Consider the following 14,515-nt stretch of genomic DNA (forward strand, 5'->3'; position numbering starts at 1 on the left):
CATTTTTCTGGTGAGATAGAAGCTAGAATTTATCAGATTCCCAAAAGGGTTTATTTCCCCCTCCACCATCAAACTCCCACTCTCAAATATCTTAAGAAACACAGCACTGCTTTTAGCCTGTGGAATGACTCATTTTCTCTACTTGCCAGTTCTATTTACATTCCCTATTCTAACAAGACTAACTCACAGTCTGTTATTAAACAGTTGTGAATTTAACTTATTCCTTTAAAATAGCACCTAGAGAGTGCTCCAGGTATTGACTTGCTTCATAGAAAATAACCTCAAACACTACCACAGTTGGTAGTTACAACAACCAAAATAAAATAGAAGTGTATTAGGCCTTTTCCTTATGGTAATTCACTAGGAATAAATGATGCACTAGATCCATGTGCCCACATGGCTTTCAGGAAGTTCCCAAGATGTACTAAACCATACCAACAGGAAATGTTCTGGAAGGGTCAGTAACTGATGACAGCACAGAGGATTTTATTCCTTCTTGTTCTCGTCATTGGGTTATGAACTCCAGATTAATTTGACACCTACTTTCTATAATGGCTCAAGTATTTTTGTAGACCTTGTGATTTTCTTGGATGAGATTTTTTCAACACCCCCTCACAGTGACATGGAGGAGAGCCAGTTGTTTCAATTATGGCAGCTCTGGCATGACCTAAATCTCAGAAACCAAAATGTCAGTTGAACAAGATCCTCCTCCTGTTTTGCTTTCTCTTAAATCATAACTATCTCTTGAGATGTACAGATTGTCTTTCTTTAACCTTTCAGGTTTTGTTATTTGTTGCCATCATTGTTTTTCTCAACAGCATCACTTAAACGCTGTGACTTAGCTCCTGGTGAGGGCTTCCATCGTAGAGTAGCCCCTTTAAAAACAACCAGGTGTGATTAACTCCGTTATTTGTGTGCAAGAAACATATCCAAAGTCTTAGTCCTATAAGCTGCCTTGGTTTTCTATGACTACAATAAAATAATACTATGAAACTTTCAAAACACAAATGGAGCGGCGTGTGGGGGGCTCAATCAGTTAAGCATCCGATTTTGGCTCAGATCACGATCTCACGGTTCACAAGTTCGAGCCCCACGTCGGGCTCTGTGCTGACAGCTCAGAGCATGGAGCCTACTTCGGATTCTGTGCCTCTCTCTCTCTCTCTCTCTCTCTCTCTCTCAAAAATGAATAAACATTAAAAAAAAATTCAAAACACAAATGGAAAAGTCAACCCCATAATTATTCCTGTTGTCCTTATCCATTTATCTTTCTTAAAAATAAAAGGGCTGTTTAGAATCAGGGAAAAATTTTAATTTCATCTTAACTTGCAAGTATTTTCTACTTTTTCTTGTTCGTGTTGCCAAACGAAGGACAAAATTCACTCTGAGAATAATAGTAAACAAAAATGAAGATATGTTGATACCAAAGTCTGGCTATGTATAACATGCATTTCAATGTTATCTACATTTAAATGACAAATATTGAACCATATAAAATTTGAGGATAATGGATTAACTTTGCCAATATCAAGTATTTTATGTTGATTGCTCTCCTTACTACCAAGGTAATGAAGAAGTTTTGAAAGTGACATCTTACTATCTGTGTGATCTTCAGAAAAGGGAGATTGACTTCATTTTCTTTTAAGATTGTTAATCCTTCTTTCTTGGCATCATCTCACTCTTTACTATGATGTAACCTTTAATTGCATCCTTTTTTCCTTTCCAGCACTGTGAGAAACAGTAAAAAGTTGGCCTTTCCTACCCTCCAGACACTTTAAAACTTCAAAACTATAGGAACCTTGTAAAGCCAGGTTTTAAAATTTCTTGATTTCATCACTTTCACAAATCCCTGGGCTCATTCCTGTGATGTACTGTCCCTTCGGTATCGCAGCATTCTCGGGGTTCTTCTTTTAACCAGTGTCTCTTAATGAAAGAAAAAGGATATTGACATATCAAAACCATTGTAGGACCACTGCTTTCATAATACCCGGTGATGGAGAAATACCTGAACCATAGGAAGAAAAAATGAAATACAGTATATATTTCTCAAGCAGGAAAAAAAATGGGGGAGACTTCAAAAGTCTGGATCTGTTTTATACCCAGACTACTTCTAGAAGTATTCAAATATGCTCAATTGTATTCTAAGTAATGACCCATCTAACACTTTTGAATATTTAACAGTGTCCTTGATCAATTCAACTGTTGGGAGTGATAGTCATAAAAGCAGCATGCTGTTCCACATAACTGTGCCTAAATTTGAAGCAGTATCCTCAATTTGTTGTTTCTCCTTTTGTTCCATTTCTCCAACAGCTTTTTTCTTTTTCTTCTCTGAGAACTAAGAAATCCACTGGAATTATCTCCTGGCACTTCTTAATCAAAGTTCAGAACTAGGTGAGGCTGTAGTCTCTTTGGATGCTGTGGTTGCAAATTCTCAAGTCGGGCACTCCAGGGGTTATAGAAAAGCATACAAAAAACAACAACGAAAAAGTACTTGGCCTCACCGATTCCCAAAGGAGCTGAAATGTTTATTTCTGAAGATAAAATAAACACATGATATGGTATCTTTTAGCTCAAATTCTTCTAAGGGAGAGCTCTGTTAACACATCTGTAAGAAGAGAGTTGGATTCGTTTTCTTATTTGATGACATTGCAAGGATGTTTCATTCTACCTCATAGTTCTGATATAGAACCTTTCTTTCTTCTTGTTCTACTAATTTATACATGTATTTCTGTAACAGACCCAATGCTTTTATGCGTTTTTCTTCAGATAAGTCAGCAAATACATAGAATGAGACAGAGCAGTAAAGAACATCAAGTTGCTGTCAAAACAGTTCATAAATATTCAGTAGAGTTCTGCAATACGTAGGAAGTTATGAAGATGGCATTAAGATACCAGTAAATCCAAAGAAAACCTATGCTAATCAAGCTATCACATCTTATTATATTTTATTCTTTTATCACTTTATTATCCCTCAATAATATAAATGGGACCCCCAAAAAACTACAAATCCTAACCTGCCATGCTGAGATAGAATTTCCATCTTATCCTGGGTATTTTCTAACCAGGGTCTTACAGTAGATCTGAAAGCCTAACCTGGGAGTTCATTCTCCAAACCACTTGCCACTAACATATTTTTCTCTCAGGTCTGACCTTCTGTCCCAATTTTGCTGCCATCCTCTGTAGGAGTGGGGCCCAGCTGCAAAGCCCTCTGGAAAAAGGGCTGAACCCAAAATGCCTCCAGTCCTCCCAGCAATCTCAATGCTCTCAAAAATCTCTTAAACAAAAATTACAAAAGGTTTAGGAAATTGTATGTTAAATGGAAGGTTTTAAGTGATATTTTTTATGTGCTAAAAATGAACGCTGTGTTATTCTTAAGACTGAAATATTTTTAAAGAAAGAAAGAAGCATCTTCCTTAAGCTGTTCCACTATGGAGATGACTGGCAACATTGCTACCTGTTCCTCATTTGTACCCAGCCATCTCAGTCAAAGGGGCACCGAATTCAATGAGTTGCACTGTTAGTACATCGCTGTACTTAAAAAGTATTTGCTCACCCCAGGGGGCCAAGCGAAGGCTATTGACATGCTTGCTTGATGTATGAGAAGACAAATTAGTCCCCCATCCTATCTACCAGCAGGGTACAGTGACCCTACATGGAAAAGTCAACTGAAACCACTGTATAATATATTTACATTTTTTTCCAGGAAACTTCAGAGTTACCAAATCAACTGTGTCTAGTGTGCAAATTGCATGCAAGCTAACAGAATGTGAATTAAATTTGAGGAAAGCCATGGTTTAGCTTGACTATGCAGATGTCACTAGTTGCTACAGTCTTTTCTGGAGGAATCTATGGTAGCTTGGAGTGGGGAAGCACAGGGAGAAAGGAACTTAAGTGAAATGCTGTTCCTGGATCTGACTGCTTATTACTCATTGGCTCTCTCCTGCCCCTTACACATTCTTAGCTGTTTTCTAACACACTAAGCAATATGAGAGAAGAATTTCTCTCTCAGCGTCACAAAGCTGGAGTAAAGATGGACTGAGTGAGCAAGGTTGAAAACATCACTGCTTACTTTTCCTTCTTAGGTTAGAGAAACATCTCAAAGTCCCCTGGGTCTGTGCTTGAGTTTAATAAACTTTTTTTTTTTTTTTACCACCACATAAGGTGATCGGACTTACTAGAATAATAAATAATAAATAAATAAGAGTGTCTCATATTTGCCTCACAATGCAGTTTGCACTAATCAGAAGAGCACAAAGGTATACCTTTCCATTATGTAGGTCATAATTGATATAAAATAAAATTTCTCCGAATTTCTACCATTAACTTGAAAGGATACTTCATGAAACTATGTGAACATTTGGATAACCGGCTAACCACAGCTCTCTCATAGTTTGCGGAGAGGGGGTTACAAAAGAGGGCTGTGTTAAAGAGTTCCTTAAAACCTGTATTTTCCTGGCATTTTTATAGTTCTGTCCTCTATTAAGCTCAGTTGCCTTTTACAGAAGAAGGCAGAAGTCTCAATGCATTCAATAAATACTTATTGGAAATAAATATATTATGGTGCTATATATGGCACCTCATTTTACAGGGCAAATGTTATAATAATCATGCCATGAATAATATAAAAGAACCATCCTACACTTGTTCGAATCAAGCACAGGCCTCAATGTCTATCTTTTATTCATTCAGCAAACATTTGTTGTAGAGCTACTGTGTGTAAGACACTAGTCCTAGTTCTCAGCAGGCAAGTTTTGGAAGAGTTGGTAACTGAGGATGTGAAGATACCCGATTAACTATAGTACCATTGGGTTGGAGCTGTATTTATTTTTCCTATTTCAAAGTAACATGAGGTAATGTCTGTTTCCCAAGTAAAAGATCCCCAGTCTTGGCTCCTGTGGTGTATTTTGCGACACAGAATTTAGTGGCAGGTGAGTTCTAGCCAGCCTTCCTAAGAGAGAAAAGCAGACAAGGGGTGAGAAAAGTGGTTAACTGAGTTAGCCAGCTGGGCTTACCGCCCTACTTCTACCAGCAAACAGCTGGGTAAATTTGAACAAGCGTTTTTAACTTCTCACCTATTAAATAAGAGGGTATTAATGGACGGTTTGTAAGGTCTCTTCCAGCTCTAAAATCTAATAAAGTGAATTGAAAAGCAGTGTGAGGAATATTAAAAATGCTAGACAGAGGCGCCTGGGTAGCTCAGGCAGTTAAGTGTGAGACTCTTGATTTCAGCTCGGGTCATGATCCCAGGGTCATGGGGTGGAGCATCGTGTTGGGCTCCGTGCCGAGTGTGGGGCCTGCTTGAGATTCTCTCTCTCCCCCTCTTCTCCTTTCCCACTCACTTGCTCTATCTAAAAGAAAAGGAAAAGAAAAAAAAATACTGAAGAAAAAAGAAAGTGCTAGACAAATGTAAGATGTAAGGAGGAGGACTCAAGGCCCATAGAGTTTTGTCGAGCCCCGTATCGTTTTCAGTTTAGTACACCTGCTTTCTCATCTTTTTTTGGCCTAAGAGTCCGAAGGCAAAGCCTCCTCAGCTATGGGGTTGAGCGGGCTGCCTGCCCCTGGCCTGCCGCCTCCATGGCGCTCAGTGTTCTCAACAGAGTAAAGCTAAAGGATGGGAGGAGCTCAGAGGTCCCTGCTCAGCCTCTCTGACTGTAGACACACTGTCCGAGAAGTGGTAGGATGTCAAGGCAGACTTGGAACCAAATTCTACCTCCGCCATCAGCCTTTTCTACTCTTCAGGTTCTTCTTCTGTGAAACGGGAATTACAGAAACAGTTCAAAAGAGGGTTATGAGGAAGAGTCAAAGAAAAGTATGGAAGGGACTTGTACACGGTGGTCGGTAGCTACCCATAGTGTTAGTGCTGTAGTTGAGTCTCAAAGCGGGCATCACTCCTGCTGCACCCTCTGATTAAAGCCATGTCCCAAAGCCCCCCCACACACACCGTAAGAACGCCTCACCACAGATAGGTAGGAGTATGTGTGTCTGAGTGCCATCCTTTCTTATCCAACAAACAGCAGCAACAACAGCAGGCATTTATTTTGTTGCTTGTTTCTTAAAAAGTAATTTCTTCTGCATGGTTTCACTCGATTTTCAAACTCAGGCCCTAGACAGGTCGAGCAAGTCTTGTTTTCAACTCGGCTCTTAGGGCCCCCGCCTTACACCATTCCCAAGGAGTGACACTCCCAGGGAGGTGGCGGTGGGGGGGGCCCTCTGTGTAGAATCCGACGTGAGTGGTGCCCCCCAGAATCCTACAGAGTGGCAAGACAGCCACTTAAATGCCAACTCTAAGTAGGAAAGTAAAAACCCAGGGACGTTAAATGAATGGTCCAAGGTTACACAGCACAGGAGGAAAAGATTCTCATCTCCAAGTCAAGTTAGGACTCCAAGTAGTTTGTACTTTCCCTTACGCTGTGTGACCTTGAGTGTGACACATACAGAGAGAATTTGATCCTATCATAGTCTTTGTCCACTATTAGGCTTCGGGGTATCCTGGTGGAAGATCCCTTGGGGTCACTGGAGGACGGTGACACAGCACACTGTGACTCAGTCTTGCTCTAGCTGTGCTGTACGTGGCACATCCATTCTATCATGGAAAGGAAATGCCTGCACACCCGAGCAAAGCAGGCTGTGGAGACAGCGGCCTACTCCTCCTCACCGTAAGACTGACTTGCATGAATATTCAATAGCCAGCACCCCTAAAAAAATCTATTAATCTCCCACCTGTGTTGTCATCTTATCACAATCTGTGGTCTGTGCCAAAAGGCACATTGCAGTATTAAAGGAAGACTCGGAGTTTGCGAAGTGACAGAAATATTTATTAAAGTGCTGCAGTCGGACTCCGTGCAAAATGAGAGTGACTTCCTCATATTCACTAATCCCCAAACAAAATAACCATCAAGAAATATTAAAACACACATTTTATTAGTTTCATTTAATTTCTTAATTGCTCAAAGTCAGTTTACCCATTTATTGCTGTGTGAAATGCTTAGAGGCAAGGCGCACATTAAAGGGATTATTTCCATGTAATCCCTCCCTCCCAGAGGGTAGGAACTGATCACTTATGAATCCTGATTTACGCTCTGTAACAATATCAAATGGAGGAAATAGTTATTGTAAAATGATGGAGTCAGTAGTCGGGTAATACAGTAGGAGAGTGTAATTTAATAGCAAAGAGAAAGTACCTCATTTTCGGTAAAAGTTATGCGAGCCTTTTCAGGAATAGCTATTAACCAAACTGAATTTAGCCTTCCATTTTTCTGGCTATACCTCCGTTAATTGATAGATGTTGAAGATGGGTAGCCTGTTACGATTTTAATCAAATGGTGTCCGGGAGTAGATGTGATCGTTTTGCTGGGACTTGGAGTTCTGGGGATAATAATTGCTCTGGGCATTATGCTCTCTGTGACAGTTCGCCCACTGCTGACCTTCCTTCTTGGAAGAAAGAGTGTAGGCTCTCAGGTGGAATTTGGAGGGATGCTGCAAATCCCCCAGGAAAGGGAGATGAGGTAGCAAGGAGTTGTAGGGACATATCCACCAAGAAACAGGAGAGTCTGAACTTCTGGCACGTGGGTGCATCATAGCTGGCCTGAGACCATTAAACCCCCGAGGACTAGGGAAACCCATCAGGGACCCAGGAAAGAGCTTTTTCTTGTTCAGTTGCTGACACATCTCTCCCTGTCATAGTAGCTGTAACCCAATGTTATTTTAGGAGCGTTACTGCTCTTCTCGGAAGGAGGTAAGAATTATACCATCAGAAGAGTACAGAGGTAAAGCCAATCCCTTAGACAGCACACAACTTCTTAGAACAGCATACAAGCTAGACAGGGGCCACGCCTCACAGCATGGAAATAAGGCAGTGCCTCCATTTCAGCTGACCCCCTTCTGATATCTGTTGTTCATTCCCTACCTGTAGAATCAGCCTGATACAAAAAGTATACAAAATAAAACATTTTCTCCCTCAAGGAGATTTGTACCGTGTATCTTATTGGAGTGAAGGCGAAACAAGCTGATACTGGCAGGAAAAAAAAAAATGGTGGGTTCAGACCCCAGCTGACCTCTTTCGCATGGAAGATTCTCCATATGATACCAAACTAACGAGTAATATTTAATGAAAACATGGTGCCTTTGCATCTATTTGTAAGCAGCACTTCTTCCATCTAAATTTTACGTGGAAAAAAGCTGGTATGTATAAATACACATCTTGGAATTCTGTGTATTTTAAGGAAAATACTCATCCGCTATCTCTGGCTGTTTCTCTACAAAGCCCAAACTTCTCAATAAGAAAACCATAGGATTCAGTCAATCATCCGGTTGACATCAAACATGCAAGTATTTGATGATGCGTGGATAAAACAGCTGAACGAGAGAGGCAGACTCATCCACATTTCCCAGAATGTTTTGGCTTTATGCAAACAACAGTACATGCGAAAAAACTGGGCTCAACAATCGCTAACTAAAGACCTACAAAAACAACCTTTGTCTTTCAACTTCAAGAATCCCTAAGCACTTAAGGATAAAGACTGAGAACCAGGATGGTTTCTGGGGTCTGCACATATTTCCTTTTCTGCTCAAGATCTGAATCACAACCATGCTGAATTTGAAAACGGAGAAGCTGTGACACCTTTCTTTCCACCCTTTCTCTTCCCCCTCTAGGTGGAGCTGACAGGCAGCAGCGTCTTTGACTATGTCCACCCGGGGGACCACGTGGAGATGGCAGAGCAGCTGGGCATGAAGCTCCCGCCTGGGCGGGGTCTCCTCTCACAGGGCACCGCTGAGGATGGGGCCAGCTCAGCATCTTCCTCCTCCCAGTCGGAGACCCCTGAGCCAGGTGGGAATTGCGATTCCATCGTGTGGGATGGTGGGCAGGACCTTTGCCAACGATTGCACTCGAGTTGCCCGTGTGAAGAGACTATAAATAGGTCTAATGGTATTTAACAATTCCATGCAGCTTTCTGTCCCATGCAGTAATTAAATAAGGAAGAGATTTGAAAATAAGGAGACATTTTAATAAGTATAATCCTGAGATCTAATTTCAGTTGAACAATACATAGAGAAGGTACTAGTTCCTTTAGTTTCTCTTTCAAATTACTAGAGGGAAAAGGTTCAGATTTGGAAAGCCCTCTTCCTTTTATTGTCACCATGGCTAAATGTAATGCATTTATTTATTATTCAGCAAAATCTATAATAAAGGTTCCTTGAATATTAGCTTGTAGAGAATTAAAAATATTAGGGACTTGCAGAAATCTTGGTTTCTTTCTTTTTTTTTTTTTTTGTAAGCATCAGAAGGTACTTGAAAGATGTGAACAGATAAATTAAGGCTAAAAAGAAAACAGAAATGGCTACATTTTAAACTGCCTTTCCACCCTCAGTATTTAATTAGATCAATTGTATAGAGGAATGAACAGAGGTGACATTCCTCATTGGGATTCCTTCCAGGACTCTTATAGACTTTGCATTCAGAATGTTCCCATTTTCATTGTGTTGTACTGATGATAATTTAAGTATTAGGGGAAAATCCATTTATAAATTAAACAAAATGACTTGATATCCATCAGTCCCCTAGTTCATCAAGCTGTTCAAACACGGGGAAGATTGGCTGGTCGGCCTGGGTCTTCCGAGAGCGCTGGTAATTAGATCTGCGAAGGATTTATTCTTTGCTGATTGGGGCTTTAAATTAATTGAAGTTCCACATTTGTGGTTTTGTCCTTTTTGTACTTTTTTAGAGGAGATATTTCATATTCTTGTGTGGTGGAGTGCTTGGCCAAGCAGCAGTGGTTTAAATGTTAATTTTTCTCATGAGAAGTTTAAGATTTTTAATGAATCAAGGCCTGATTTGAAGTGCAAAGTTTTATTTGCTTACTTGGGAAATTATTTTTGCACTCTTTAAAGATGCTTGTACTTTACTTGATATGTTGTTTTAAAACAGCTTTGCAACGCAAACTGGTTTTGTAGAAAGAAACATGGGGAAAAAAACCTGTCTTAAGATTAATACTAAAATAATTCTAAGAAAATACTTAAATTTGACCTGCTTAAAAATAACCACAGTATGTTTGCTCACACAGAAGGGGGGGGGAAATAACCTATTTGCCTGTTTGGAAATATGTTGATTCCATCTAAAATCAATTCATGTTTCCTTGGCTAAGTTATCTGCAGCTTCTAGGACACCATTCTGCAGCACTGATGAGCCTTTCTCCAGTGAGCACCAGACATGAGAAGAGAGAGTATTTGAGACTACCCTTGGCCATTTACAAATGAAAATAATTCGTTCACAGGGAAGTCATACATTCTTCTAGCGTTGCTCACTGACTTCACTGAATAGATATGTCAGTGAGATCATTCAAACTGCTTTTGGTCATTAGAATATTCCTATCTGGGCAGATTGGAGAAGCAGCACATGAAAATAGGTTTTTACTCTTCCTTTCTGGATGATGGATTGGGAAACCTGGCAGCTCAGGACTGTCCACACTCAGTGTGTAAGAGTTCAAGTTTATAAAACCCTTGTTTCCCTGACTGACAAACTCTAAAGTTGAGAAGATCTCCAGCCTTCCCCCTGGGCAGCCTTCCCTCTCCGTCAAAACCAAGGGCTAACCTTCTGCCCCAGTAGGAAGCTCAGACACCTCAAGGCTGCCCCCGCCCACTGGTGCACAGCTCCAAGAGAAAGTTCTCTGAATATGGAGCCAAAATCTAACTTGGCTCTCACTGACCCCACATCTGTCCTCTGGGGATCTCATTTCAGATCTCATTTCAAATCTGGTTCCTCACCATCTTAGCCTCTCAAATACGTGAAGTCAGATACACCAGATTCTCCCTCCCTCCCTCTCTCCTGGCTTCCTTCTCCTTTTCAGGTCAAACAGCATGGAATCCTACAACCGTTTTCAGTGGCATGTTCCTAAGACCCCCAACACCCTAGTCACCCACCCCCAGCTGTGCTTCCGTTTGTTAGTGACCCTCTGAGAAGTCAGTGAAGTCCTCTAGATGTATTCTTTTTTTTTTTTTTTAATTTTTTTTTTAAACGATTATTTATTTTTGAGACAGGGAGAGACAGAGCATGAACGGGGGAGGGTCACAGAGAGAGGGAGACACAGAATGTGAAACAGGCTCCAGGCTCTGAGCTGTCAGCACAGAGCCCGACGCGGGGCTCGAACCCACCGACCGCGAGATCGTGACCTGAGCCGAAGTCAGACGCTTAACCAACTAAGCCACCCAGGCGCCCCCTCTAGATGTATTCTGACTAGGACAAAGCAGAGGGGCAGTCCTCTTTCACAGTTTAGGCTACTGTACTTTTCTTGAGACAACCTAAGGTTGAATTAGGTCCTCTTGGCAGCCAGGTCACACTGTTGATTCATATTGAGCTTCATGTCTCCCCAAACACGTGTTAAGGGTAAGTAACTTGTCACTTGGAAAAGATTTTGATCGGGAGAAAAAAAACAAACCACAGCCTGTAAACCAGTTCTGCAGGGATATCTCGAGCTCAGGTCAAAATCAAACTGGTTTAAGATTGATTATAAGAACTCTGATCAATCCCATGCCTTCCACGAAGCCCCAGGATACATAAAACAACTCTAGGCACACTGTTAGAACTCAGTTCCCACTTAGAATCTTTTAATTCTGGATATTAGAAGAATAACATAGCTCCTTTAAAGTTACTGTGTCGTTCAACATTGAAGTGTGATTGACAATCTCCTTGGTTTCTTTCCCCCGCCCTCCCAGCCTTCTTTGAGCCATCCTAACTAGTAAAATTGAAAATTCTGCTTTCTACATTTCTTAACAGCCGGGGCTCATTAGCGACAGTCGTGTAAGAAGGGTTTCTCTTCCTTGATGAAGAGTCTATCTCTTACTATTACAAAATGTGAAACTTACTTTGCCTTAAAAATCTGTAGCCTTGGTTATTTTCAACCTTAGGCTTAAAAGGCAATTAGACTGACTGCTCAAATACTGAAAAGCAGCTCAAGGTGCTACCTTTAACTAAATATCTTCACTAATGCAGATCACTGCTCCAAGGGAATTACTTAAAAAGTTCATGTCAGGCACTACATCCCAAAGCTGCTTATGTTTCTTACAGGCTGAAGGAATTTTAACAAGATTTCCTAATTCTTAATAATATGAGGGGACATTTTTGAAGACTTGTTCATTGCATCGTAATCTTTTAAACGATGATGAAACACAGATTCTTTTTTAAATAGTAGTGTAATTTTGTTGGAAAGGGGATATCAATATGTGGTGATTATGAAAATGAAGGTATGGACTTCTTCAGAAGCCCTGGTGTGTTCAGTGTAGCATTACTAAATGACTGAAATCTAAATAACATTTGGCATTATAATAAAAGGAAATAAGTGACTAAACCCGCCTAACAGGCAGTGATACTGTGCCGTAATAAGAATTCTGTTTCTTTGAACTCCCAGCCCTGTGACTGTCTTATCTTGAACCAGTCTCAAGATAATGGCCGGGGCGGGGCGGGGGGGGGGGGGGGGGGGGGGGGGGAGGAGGAGAGGAGGAATCTCTTGACTATTGGAAACCCAAATAAATATTTGATATGTATGCATCGTTAGTCATAGTTGAAGTAAATACGGTATTTCTTTTAGAGAAATCTTAAAGCAGGCAGAGGAAAAATACATGAGAGGCCTTGTTTGAAAAGTTAGACCGTTCTAGAGTGCCTGCCTATGTAGGTCTAAACATTTTGGAAGAGCTGGTATCAACCTGAGGCTCCTGAAACAGGGGGACAGGGGGAGCATACAACCTCTGGGACCTGATGGGACCTTTTCTTTTTCCAGATCTGCGTGTATCTTTTCATTACTTTCAATGATTCTGTAATCTTGGGATTATGAGTGCTATCTTCTTCTCTTAATACATCTCAGTGCTGCATCTTTTAAGTGCTTAATAAACAGAAGAGCAGCTCCTTCAAAAAATCTGGAGGAACTTTAAAAATCTCCTTATTCTGAAGGTGTTATTTTCCTTAAGTGAGGTCGTAAAATTGGGTTTTATTCTTTTTTTCTAATTATAAAATTAACTCATTGTAAAAAGTTTAGAGAATGCAGAAAAGAATAAAGACCACCAAAAATCCCACTACCCCAAAATGACCACTGTTCATGTGCGTTCTATGTTTCCTATCTTTCCAGATCTTCTATTCCTGTATACATATATAAGTATGTAGTGGTTGGGGGGGAGCGGAGTCTCTGTCTGAAATAAGATAACATACAGGCTTCTGGTAGTCTGCTTTTCCACTTAACCTCCCAGGCAACTTTCTCTGTCCCGTCTCTCACTTTAACATAAAATGTCCTTTCTGTCTCCAATGGTTTGTTTCCCACTAGCTAACAATCAAGTCCCAACTGTAGGAGCCCTGGCGGGAGTAACATACCTGGGCCCTGCTTCAGAGGGAATTCAGCCAGGACAAGAGGTTCTTGCAGCTTATTGAATGGGTACGAGCTCATAGAGAGAGAAATCGATACTGCACCAGGATTTAGACAATTTAGCAAAATGTATGAGACAGTACTTTTGGTCAAGAATAACTATAGCAGCATGGTTAACCATTGATTGTCTAACGTAGAGGTTACTGCGCTCTGTCTCAAGTTTCAGGCAGACCTACCCTGTTATGGGGGGGTTAACATCATCATCTCATAGTATGATCTTTACGCTATTATGCCTACTCTATATCCTGAATATTTTAAAGACAAGCAGAACTGAAGCAGTTGAGTACTTGCCTGCATGGAAATAATCTGCATTTTCTACTTAGGCGTCTGCGCTGTGGTAAATTTGATCAGCACTTGATTCTACAGGAACACAATTCCTCAGAATTCATTAGACAGCGTTCACAATAAGTGATGTAATTAGAGGAATAAACAGTTAGGAGTAACAATAATGAATGTAAAAATTTATCTGAGGATCAGGTTGCTATTTTGTTTCAAAAACTGCTTCGATATGAGATACACTTGTACTTTTAAGGGTGAATTATTTACCATCTAATGTACTATTGGTGGGGGTGGGGTGATGTTCTTTGATTCTTTTTGTTGTTGTTGTTGTTCAAGTTTCCTATCAATGAACTGAATTTAGAAGTCAGGCAAGGGAAACCATCTTACTAACCCCACATCCAACCTCAGTCCCCAGACAATGTGACTGTATCTACAGCACTTTCTGCTGTACTGCAAATGTCAAACAGAAGGTGTAATGGATTTAATATTAGCGCTGGCCAAGGTGTTGAGGGAGCTGTTAATAATGTCACTCCAGTTATTGATCTGAAGCCTTTAAAAATCAAAGAAAAGTGAGAGATCCCCTACTGGGGAAAGGCACACAGTGACTGGTTTTTATTGCCAATATATTTCTACATATAGAGTGGCAACTTTCTGGAATTATGTTATCACCATTAATCTCTGTGAGATTTTTGAAGTCGTTATATGGTAAGATAATATCATGGAGACTGCTCCGCATGCTAATGCTAAAAGACCAGACCGAGTTCTTTTAGACATCAACAGCTTAATAATTTGCGTGGTGACTACAACATTCCAGTTGTCAAACGTAAGACGTT

At 40.6% G+C, this 14,515-nt stretch overlaps 1 protein-coding gene across 1 annotated transcript in view; it reads left to right on the forward strand.

Annotated features, from left to right (window-relative positions):
• NPAS3 (neuronal PAS domain protein 3) overlaps positions 1 to 14,515 on the forward strand; it is an 861,155-nt gene that overhangs the window by 723,088 nt on the left and 123,552 nt on the right. The window contains exon 5 of the mRNA XM_047864546.1: positions 8,650 to 8,824. Coding sequence (XP_047720502.1) covers positions 8,650 to 8,824 — 175 coding nt within the window. The remainder of the gene's footprint in view (positions 1 to 8,649; positions 8,825 to 14,515) is intronic.

The sequence above is a fragment of the Prionailurus viverrinus genome, chromosome B3 (genome assembly GCF_022837055.1).
Source record: "Prionailurus viverrinus isolate Anna chromosome B3, UM_Priviv_1.0, whole genome shotgun sequence".
Taxonomy (NCBI): Eukaryota; Metazoa; Chordata; class Mammalia; order Carnivora; family Felidae; genus Prionailurus; species Prionailurus viverrinus.